Source organism: Furipterus horrens, unplaced genomic scaffold (genome assembly GCF_987537825.1).
Source record: "Furipterus horrens unplaced genomic scaffold, mFurHor1.1.pri manual_scaffold_4, whole genome shotgun sequence".
Lineage (NCBI taxonomy): Eukaryota > Metazoa > Chordata > Mammalia > Chiroptera > Furipteridae > Furipterus > Furipterus horrens.
Genome location: NW_028327174.1, coordinates 52,130,099 through 52,140,645, shown reverse-complemented (window position 1 = coordinate 52,140,645; position 10,547 = coordinate 52,130,099). Strand labels below are relative to the sequence as shown.

Here is a 10,547-nt window from a genome sequence, read left to right as displayed (position 1 = left end):
GACTGGGGGGTGGAAAGGAAGTGTGGAGAGGGGCGCAGCTGGCCTGGCGGTTGGTGTGGTGGAAGGCACCTGGATGTTTTCAACCATTTGGAATGTGTGACTGCTGGAGGGGAGGGAATCCTGTCTGGATGCCCCCGTTTGGGGAAAAGGGGACACAGACCAATGAGTCCCTACCTGTCTTTCTGTCCTCTCCACATATATGTGCTCCTTTGCCTTCTCTTGGCCCAACAGGGATTTCCTGGGATAACTGGGGACACTACCAATTCTGGAACACAGGCAACCCCTGAGAAGAGGGGAGAGATGATAAAGGCCCCTCTAAGCAGCTCGGACCTTGGTGGGGCCTGAATTCAGTTCTTTTCTATACACATTTATGGAGCCTATATGGTCTGGGCACTGAGCCAGGGGTTAGAAGACAGATGTGGTTTCTGCTGCACAGGAGTGAGGAGAGGGTTCCCGAGGAGTCCTCGCAAGCCTGGCTAACATCCCAGTATGTGTCAGGACAGCCAGACCTGCTGTCCCTTCCTCAGGAGCCCCTGTCTCCAGAGTCGGGGAGTGGACACACGCACACACAGGGAGCAAGGTGGCGGCTGTCGGGGCTGCTGTGATGGAAGTGGGCCAAGGGGAGGGTGTGTGCTGGGGTGTCGAGCCGTGTAGGCCCCGGTCATCTGGGATAAGCATGTGTTTTTGTCTCAAGGGCCACCAGGAGACTATCCTAGAATCACAGAGGAGGCCCTGGAGTTCCAAGGACACATCTGCTGGCCTCTTCCACAGAGCGGTCCCCTTGGCATTTCCTTGCCTGGCGTCTCAGCACAGTAACAAAAGCTGCTGGGCACCGAGCCAGGCGGCGCCAGATGCTTCGCATACCTCTCAGTGCTTGGTTCGCACAAAGCCCTGGGAATCATACACAAATAAGGAGATCGAGGCTGGGAGAGGTCCTTGGTGGCAAAGACGGTAAGAGACAGGACCAGGATTCAAACCCAGATCTGTGGACTGTAGCAGGGCAGCTTCACTGTGGCCTGTGCGCGGCACAGCCAGGGGCCGTGTCCCGGCTTCCTTGGCCTCTGCTGACAGGAATTCAGCTGGGACACCTCAGGAGCTGGCTGGGCTGAGGAGGAGCTGAATGTGAGTAGAGAGGCTGACTTGGGACGGCCCAGGCAGAGCAGCCCATGTAGGCCTCTTTCCTCCTGGGAGCCTGCAAGGCTGTCAAGAGCTGTTAGAGGATTAGAGGGAGATGGCTGAGCCTGAGAGGAGGAAATGCGGAAGTGCAGGCTTGGGACTCCAGCTGCCCCGGAGATGGCTGGGGACAGAGGGGTGGGTGTTCTCCAAAGCAGAGAGGAAAACATTGTCCAACCTGGGGGCCAGGCCTCACTGCCAGGCCAGCCTCCTGGCCGAGGTCTGCCCAATGCCAGCCAGGAGAAGGAGTGCCACAGAGGGTTAGCTCTCTGGCCCTGAAGACGCTGTGGCCACCCCTGTTCCCCTGTAAAACTCCAGCTGATTGGAAGCGGGAGGGAGAAGCTCAGAGAACCAGAGGAACCTGGGCTGTAAGCAGAGACCATGTGCTGCCGTGGAAATGACACCAGCTTCAGAGTCCTGGACTTGAACTCCAAGAGCCACTTAGCCCCTTACCAGCTGATGCACTTAAGCAAGTCACTTAACCTTCATAGTCTCAGTTTCCTCAACTATAAAAGAACAGGAGTTGTGAGGATTAAATGGAATATGTAATGATAATATTAATCAGGCCAAGCACAGTGCAAAATGCTTCATTATTTCATTTACTTTTCACAACAGCCCTGGTGACATGCTGTTATTACCTCCATTCTACACATGAGTCCTGAGGTTTAGCAAGGATAAATAACTTGCCCAAGGTCACGGGCCAACTTCTAGATGGAAGCTGTTTCCAGACTGCAGATGTAGTTTCTTTCCCTGCCTGCCATGCCCAGTGCCAGGGCTGACTTCGTGGGCTCTGATTTCAGCGGTGGATGGGAGGGAAGGACTTTAACTCCCCCCCAGAGGCCCAGAAGCAGCTCAGTCGAACCCAGTCCCCCAACATTCTTCCATAGCACCTCAACTCTTCGTAGCACTTTATATTTTATATATTATCTAATGGAGCAGTCCAATAGCCCTATTTCCACCCATTTAACAGATGAGAGGTTAAGAGGAAATTAAGTGCCTTCTGAGGGATGACACAGGTGGGAAAAGGCAAAGTTAGCCTTGAACTCATTCCAGTCTGCCATGGTTGCCTTCAGAACACTCCAGAGATACCACACACTGTCTGTTATTTTCCCCTCTGTGTGTGTGTGTGTGTGCGCGCGCGCGGGTGTGTTTCCCCCTGTTTAAAGAGCAGACTGATTTTTTAATTTTTCAAAATTTAGCAATACATGATAAAAAAAGTCAAAACATTCTGTGCAGAAGAATTTCAAATAAATCCATAATTTATGTAGATAGTGCACCTCCAAGGAAATGGCATCTAACTCCCCACTCCTTTAGGGTGGGCTTCATGCGGTGACTTCTTCCAAAGAGCACAGTATAAAAAGTGAGGGGGAAAAGTAGCTTTTCAGTGGAGAATCCTGACAACCACTGCCTCAGCCGGGGGATCAAGGTCGACTCAGCCACAATAAGTCATGTTCACAGTATGTACCCTTGATATGATGGGATGAGAATGGCACATCACTTCTGTGGTCCAAGTTGAGGGACAGTCTACAAAATACCAGACCAGTGCTCCTCAAAACTGTTGAGGTCATCAGAAACAAGGGAAGTCTGAGAAACTGTCACAGCCTACAGGAATCTACAGAGACCTGGCGATTAAATGTAATGTGGTATCCTGGGTCAAAGTCTGGATAGGAAAAGGACATTAAGTAAAACTATAAATACAGTATGAACTTTATTCACAGTAATGTATTAAAACTGGTTCATTAATTGTAATAAGTGTCCTATACTCATGCTAATAATAGAGGAAACTGAATGTAGGGTAGATGGGAACTCTCTTCATATCATTTCTATAAATCTAAAACTGTTCTACAAAAATAAAGTTTATTTTTTAGAGTCAAAAGTTTCAAAAAAGTAGCCAGTGAAAAGTCCCTTCTACCCCTGGTCTGCTGTTCAGTCTTCTTCCCAAGAAAATCACCACAGTTCTTTCCAGGGAGATTCCAGTGAGACAGCGGCGGTTAGTATTAAGAAACTGGCCTCCTCGCCATGTAGCTCAGTTGGTTAGAGCATCGCCCCAATATGCCAAGGTTGAGGGTTAGACCCCCGGTCAGGGCGCATACAAGAAGCAATGATGAATGCATAAATAAGTGGAACAACAAATCAACCTTTCCTCTTCCCCACAATCCCCTCCCATTCCTCTCTCTAAAATTAATAAATAAAAATTTTTAAAAAGAGAGAGACTGGCCTCCACAGCTGGCTCTGACTCTTGGCCTCTGCTGTTTTCTAGATGTGTAACACGGGGTAACTCCTTCTCTAAAATCAGAGAAGGAAAACTCTGACCCCAAAAAACCTCCGCTGCCTTGCGGCATACCTCTTCAGGGGAAAGGCTAAGGGAGTAAACCCCGACAGAAAATCCGGAGCCGGAGTCCCTAAGGCGGTTTGACATTGTAGTCAACACCGGCAACTCCTGCGGCGCACCTGAAGCCAAGCTGTATTGACTTTGTCTTTCCCTTGGACCCTTCAGCTGCGAAGAGAGGGGGGGTCTGCTGCATGGGCAACAGCAGACCCTCCATATCACCCTGCCCAGGCTCTGTAGCTTCTCAATCTCAACACATGGGAAGTACAAGCAGACGACCGCCTAGCCTGGAGGCTCGCGGTCAGGCAAGGTACGTCACGCGCGGAGGCTGCGCGCAACGAGGAGGCGGTCCAGAAAAGATCGAGGCGGAAGCAGCGTCAGCAGCAGCAACAGCAGCCATCTGCCTTCACCTGTAACATGTGTGGCAGGGATTGTCACTCCCGAATCGGACTGCACAGTCATTCTCGGCGGTGCAGATAGACTCTCGGGAAGCTACGCCATCGTCTCTCGAGACGGACGGCTGCCGACGACGACGACGACGACAACACGGGGTAACTCCTTCCCCTCTCTGTACCCCGTGTCCTCAAAGATAAACTCCTCATAAGATTATTGGGAGTGTTAAATATATAGTAAGTGTCTTATAAGTGGCTGCTTTTATTATTACAAATATACAAGCAAATATATTTATGCAGCAAATGTGTGAAGAAAAAATATCCAAGACTTGTAAATACGGCACACAACAAATTACTCATCGCTCTTTCAGAGCCAATTGACCGTTGACTGATAACCCCACCTATGGGTCATCTAGGGGAAGTCACTTTGTTTGACATACTATTTACTACTGATTGGTGTCTAGACTGTCAAGTTGAGAGGTTAACCTGTAGAAGATTGATTAATAGCTAATTATTTTTATCTGATAGCGAAAAAAAGTTATGATATTAACTATGTATGATATACATAGGCAGGAATTAACTTTTTGTATTAATTTCACATCTTATTCCAGCTTTCTTTTTTTCCACTGACTGTCAGTAATACTTTTCATTCCATCCTGCTGGTTCACTCATTAAGTAGTTAAATAAATTTTGGTACTCACTTGATACTGTATTAGTCAAGTTTAGCTTTGTGCCAATTTTACTCTGACAAATAGCAGTATGCCATACACTCTGTTCTACCCCTTGGTTTTCACTCAAACATCTGGAAGATAGTTTGATATCAGAACATAAAGAGCTTCCTTACTCCTGTTTCATCACTGTATAGAATACCTCATTTGAGTGTACAGTAATTACACCCATAATCAATTTAGCCAGTCCCCCATAGACATGGAGGTTGTTTCCACTCTTTCACTGTTGCAGACAACGTTGTATGAATAACATACACAGGATGACAGGCAGAAGGGATCCTACAGGGCAGAGGAGCCTATAGGAGGGGGTGCATTCCCTGCTTCCAGTTAGATCTAGACATGCTTCCCCTGGCTCTGTGCACACCTGTCCTCCTCCTGCTGACTCCTTCTCCTCTGCATCCTGAGCTCCTGGTATGGCTAGACAGGAAGGGTCAGCCCTCGATGCCCTGTAGGCCTGGGTTCTGGCTTGTATTTGGCTGGGATGTCAGGGCACCTGGAAGAGGAGGATCTTGGGGACTTGGGGCCTGGGACTGGCACTGTCCCTTGCCTGTAGCCACTGAGGGCACATGGTAAGGGATGAGAATACTAGGGGCCAAGGACTACCTGGGGGCGGGGGGGCTGGGGTACCGGGGGCGAGGGAGGAGCAGTGCCTAGCAGCTCTGGCATAGACTTGCTTCAGGTTCCCAGTGCAGGTGGGCGGTCAGGGCACAGAGGGTGACAGGCAGTGGTGAGGAAGGGATGGTCACAAGGGGGTCCAGGACACCTCCATCCTGAGGGGACCAAGCAAAGGGGAAGCTCAAGGTGGCCTATAATTTCTCTCAGAGAGATGGGGCAACCTGGGCCTGGGCCACGAGCCCGGGCAAGGCTGGCCACTCGGGTTGGTAATGCTGGCTAAGCTGCTCCACTTGGGGTTGCTGCAGCAACTGCTGGATCCTTTGCATAGTGTCAAAGCAGTCGGTCAGCACTGCCCACTCCAGCGCAGTCTTGCCCCGAACAGGATCTACAGTCGGGTCAGCACCTGGGAGAAGGCACAGGGGTGAAGTGGGCTGGGACAGGGCCTGGTGATTTGCAGCACAGCTGACCTGGGCTCAATGAAAACCAGAGTCCCACCCATCTTGCTGCAGCTGGCACCTGGGAGGCCTCTGAAGCTGGAGGCCAGGGACAGGACTGTCCTAGATCCTGACCTCCTGTCTGAGATGGGTGAAGAATGCTGAAGTACAGAGAGGGGAAAATACTTCAGAGAAACACATTGTGGTGGTTTCCAAACCAGGTACAGAATAGGGATCCCCCTGAACCAAGGAACTGACTAAAGGGGTGGTGTGCAGGTTGCCCAAGAATGGGGGGACCCAAGCTGCACCCTCTAGGGTAAGTGGAGGGTGTCCTGCTGGTCCTTCTTTTCATCATCACGTCCTTCTAATCCTGGGTAGGGGAGTAGCAGTCATTCTGAGTCAAAGATGGAGGTGCAGAACTCCCTCCCTTCTTACCACAAAACCAATCTGATGGATGGGGAAGGGAAAAGCTGGAGGCTGGGGTCCCCAGAGTTATCAACAGAGGACAGCCCCACCTCAGGGAATAATGAGGGCCTCTGACCCCACAGACAGTGTGGCCTTTACCCCAGAACAACACAGCCACGTGTTTCAACTACACATCACTGCAATCCTGGAACCCTGGCTCGTCAGCACTGGAAACCATCCCAGAGAAGGCCAGCACCCTCATTATGCTCGTGGGGCCCAGAGAGGGCAGCCATCTGCCAGGATTCACCCAGCTAGTGGCAGAACTGGGATGAGAACAGGAGGGTCTGCGTCCAGATACCAGCCTTTTTGATGTTAGGTTCCCCAGTGGGTCTAGGTTATCTTCTCAGGCTTTCTTTTCTGGGACTTTCATTAACAATGTAAACAGAGCTTTCTGTAGCTGGACTTCGTTGACTGCGAGAAGCCCAAGCACATGCTCCTCATCCAGGAAGTCAGCCTAGATTGATTCTCCATCTCCAACCTCTCTCCTCTCTGCAACTATGACAACTGACTTAAGTGTCTGTGAGGGTGACTTGGGGGAGGGAATGGAGGCCATACATCCTGGCCCAGCCAGGCCCTATGCACCTGCCATGAGGAGGGCAGCCACGCATTCAGAGTAGTCCTGAATGGCGGCATTCATCAATGCTGTTAGCCCCTCATTGGTCTCTGCACTCCAAGTCCAGGCCTGCATAGTAGTTGAGCAGAGATATGTGGCCTGCAGAGCACCGAAGGCAGATCTTGGATCTACTGGAAAAGGATGGCGAAGCCTCAAACCTCCCCTCCACCCCGACAGAGCAGAGTCTGGGGTAGGAGAACACCTGGCAAAGAGTGTGGAGCTGTGGCCCAGTCTGGAGGCATTGGACTGGTAAAGGGTGGGGACAGCAGTGTCGCACCTGCTTGGGCAGCCAGCATGAGGGCTGTGTCCTCTTCTTTGTCCTATTGGTTCACATCCAGGAAAGGACAGCAGCTGAGCAGGGCCACAACACTCCCAAGGCCAAGGTGGCATGCAAACGTGAGGCCTGTCTGGGGGAGGGGCCTCTCAGCTGCTGTGCTTTCCTCCAGGAGCTCCTTGGGTTCCCTGTGCCCTCTAAACCCATATTGTCCCAGGGGTACCCCAGCCCCTGTGAAGACCCAGCTTTACCCATTCCCTTCTTCCGGAGGACCCAGGCAGTGGTTGTTGATCTTGAAACTCTCTCAGATGAGTTGGGTGTGGTGGGGACACAGAGCTGTCCTAGCTGCCCGTGGAAGCCCCTGGGGTAGCTCACTCTCCCATTGCCATCCACCTGGGCAGCCTCCTCTGGGGAGACACCCTCATCCAGCACAGCTTGAAGCTGGGCAGGGTCATTGGGAACACAGGCCCTGTACAGGGCCTCCAGCCTGCAGTGTGGGGCAGGGATCTCACTGACGGGGCAGGACAGTGCCTCTGACATGTCCAGTCCTCCCTTCCACAGTATCAGCTCTTCCCCTTCCACCCTGGGGGCAAGAAGGCCAGTACCCCCTTCTCAGGCAGTTGACATCTATAACACAGAAAGGAGGGCAGCAGCATCTCCCTGGATCCCAGGGAGCAGTCCCAGCAGCTGCAAAGCCCCCAACCCTTGCCTGGTTTGGGGGAGCCTTTTCTCACTGGGGTATCCAGTCCCATACAGCCTTTGAGGGAGGACAAGTGGCAGTAGCCCCCAAAGGGCAGAAGTGATTCACAGTAAGTGAGGATCCCAGTGAGATTCAAGAGGGGGCATGTCTTCTCTTTCCCATGGGTCTAACCTAGGGTTTGGAGGCTCCCTAGAAGGCCAGCATTGTTGAAGCCCACAGTACCCTCGACTTCTGGGAGCACACTCACCGGGTCTCTGGACCGCTGCTGGTGGGTTATCTCTCCCTAGGAAGCGACGCAGGTGACAGATGGCTAGACTTAGGAAAGAGCTGCTGCAAACCTCCCAGTGTTGTTTGGATCAAGCCGGGTTGGTGAGGGTGGGGGCTGGGAGGGGCGAGTGCTCTCCTCTGCAGCCTCCCAAGACTCTCCCCAGGGTCCTGCCGGAGTGGGCGGGGCTCCTCCCCCACAAAGGCGGCTCTGGGAATACCACCACCCCCTCTCCAAACACACTCACTGTCCCCCTTCTGGGGAGACACCTGCACCAGAAACGAACCCTTCTAAGATGGATCATGAGGTATCCCAACGCCCCAAATCCCTTTCCCTTTGGCAGAGCGTGACTTGATGAGGTCGTGGTGGTGCGACAGTGTGTATGGACATCTCACTAAATAGAGCTGCGACTGGGGGAGGTGTGCCAGGAGTCACCTGAACCTATTTTTTGAGGTTCTGCGGAAATGAAAGCATAAATAATTGCTTCATTCGGAGGAGTACAGAAATTGTGATATATTAAGTTTAATGGAGTAGTTTGGGTTTGGTCAGAAAAGAGGGATACACTAATTGAAACAAAAAACAATTCACAAGGAACCAAGAGTGGAGTGGATCAAGCCAAGAATCAGATCAATTATTTGGAACATAAGGAAGGAAAAAGCATTCAATCAGAACAGCAGCAAGAAAAAAGAATCTTTAAAAAACGAGGATAGCCCTGGCTGGTGTGGCTCCGTGGATTGAGAGCCCACCTGCAAACCAAAGGGTGGCTGGTTTGATTCCCAGTCAGGGCACATGCCTGGGTTGTGGGCCAGGTCCCCAGTTGGGGCACTCTCGAGAGGCAGCCCACACTGATGTCCCTCTTTCTCTCTTTCTCTCTCCCTTCATCTCTCTATAAAAATAAATAAATAAAATCTTAAAAAACAAAGAACAAAAAAATGAGGATAGTGTTAAGGAGCCTCTGGTACAACTTCAAGCATTCCATTTGCATCATAGCAGTGCCAGAAGGAGACAAGAAAGAGCAAGAAATTGTAAATCTATTTGAAAAAATAATGAAAGAAAACTTCCCTAATTTGGTGAAGGAAATAGACATGCAAGACCAGGAAGCACAGAGTCCCAAACAAGATGGATGCAAAGAAGCCCACACCAAGACACATCATTATTAAAATGCCAAAGGTTAAAGATAAAGAGAGACCCTTATGAGCAGCAAGAGACAAGCAGTTAGTTACCTACAAAGGAGTTCCCATAAGACTGTCAGCTGATTTCTCAAAGAAACTTTGCAGGCTAGAAGGGATGGGCAAGAAACATTCAAAGCCACTAAAAACAGGGGCCCATAGCCAAGATTGCTCTACCCAGCAAAGCTATCATTTAGAACCAAAGGGCCAATTAAAGAGCTTCCCAGACAAGAAAAAGGCTAAAGGAGTTCATCATCACCAAATTATTATTATATGAAATGTTAAAGGGACTTATTTAAGAAAAAGAAGTAAAAACTATGAACATTAAAGTGGCAATAAATACATATCTATTAATAACTGAATCTAAAAAGTAAACTAAGCAAACAAGAAGAACAGAGTCAGAATCATGGGTTCGGAGACTGTTTTGATGGTTGCCAGATAGAACAGGGGTGTAGGGGAATGGGTGAAGAGGTGAGGGGATTAAGAAGTACAAATAGGTAGTTACAGAATAGCCATGGGAATGTAAAGTACAGTATAGGAAATGGAATAGCCAAAGAACATATATACATGACCCATGGACATGAACAATAGTGTGGAGATTTCCTGAGAGAGTAGGAGGTGCTGGGTAGAGGACAAAAAGGTGAAAATTAGGACAACTGTAATAGCAAAATCAATAAAATATAATTTAAAAAAATTAAAAAATAAATATAAAACATTTAAGTTGTATTAATATTAAGATACATTAAATTATTTAAATCAAATTACTTATAACTATTTATTAATTTAATAATAAATTATTCTTTAAAATAATATTAATATTAAACTTAATAGATTGGTTTTGGACCTCAGGAATAGAAAATTGAGCCAATCATACTCCTATTTATATCACTCCCAGCATCAGACTGAACAAGCTCTCTCTCTCTTTTCTTACTGATCCCCATAGCTCATTCCCCTCCTATTTTTCTCCTTTTTAAATATTTTATTTATTTATTTTTAGAAAGAGGGGAAGGGAGGGAGAAGAAAAGGAGAGAAAGATTGATGTGCAAGAGAAACATCAATCAATTCTCTCTCACAGCCCCCACTGGGGACCTGGCCAGCAACCTAGGCATGTGCCCTGACTGGGAATCAAACTGGCGACCTCTCAGTTTGCAGGCCAGCACACAATCCACTGAGCCACAATAGCCAGGCCTTGCTTCCTACTTTTCTTTACCAATTAGCTTTTATATAGTCTTAAAAACATACATTTCGTTGAAAAAGATAGTGTTGATTTGTACATGTTTTAACTAACACCTTAGAATTATGTTACTTTTTTTTCTTTTCTTTTCACTGAATGCTATGCTTGTAAGACCCATCCTTGCTGTTTTCTGCACAGTGTATCAGTTAGGAGTGC

At 49.0% G+C, this 10,547-nt stretch overlaps 1 protein-coding gene across 1 annotated transcript; it reads right to left on the bottom strand.

The window, feature by feature from the left end:
* Positions 1-4,955: 4,955 nt before the first annotated feature.
* On the bottom strand, positions 4,956-10,098 carry ANKRD33 (ankyrin repeat domain 33). Its single transcript, XM_090275130.1, is given in 9 exon segments — positions 4,956-5,120; positions 5,122-5,234; positions 5,237-5,362; positions 5,365-5,640; positions 6,743-6,791; positions 6,793-6,848; positions 7,027-7,156; positions 7,399-7,631; positions 10,089-10,098. Coding segments are annotated over 9 exon segments (1,158 nt in total).
* Between the last annotated feature and the right edge of the window lie 449 nt (positions 10,099-10,547).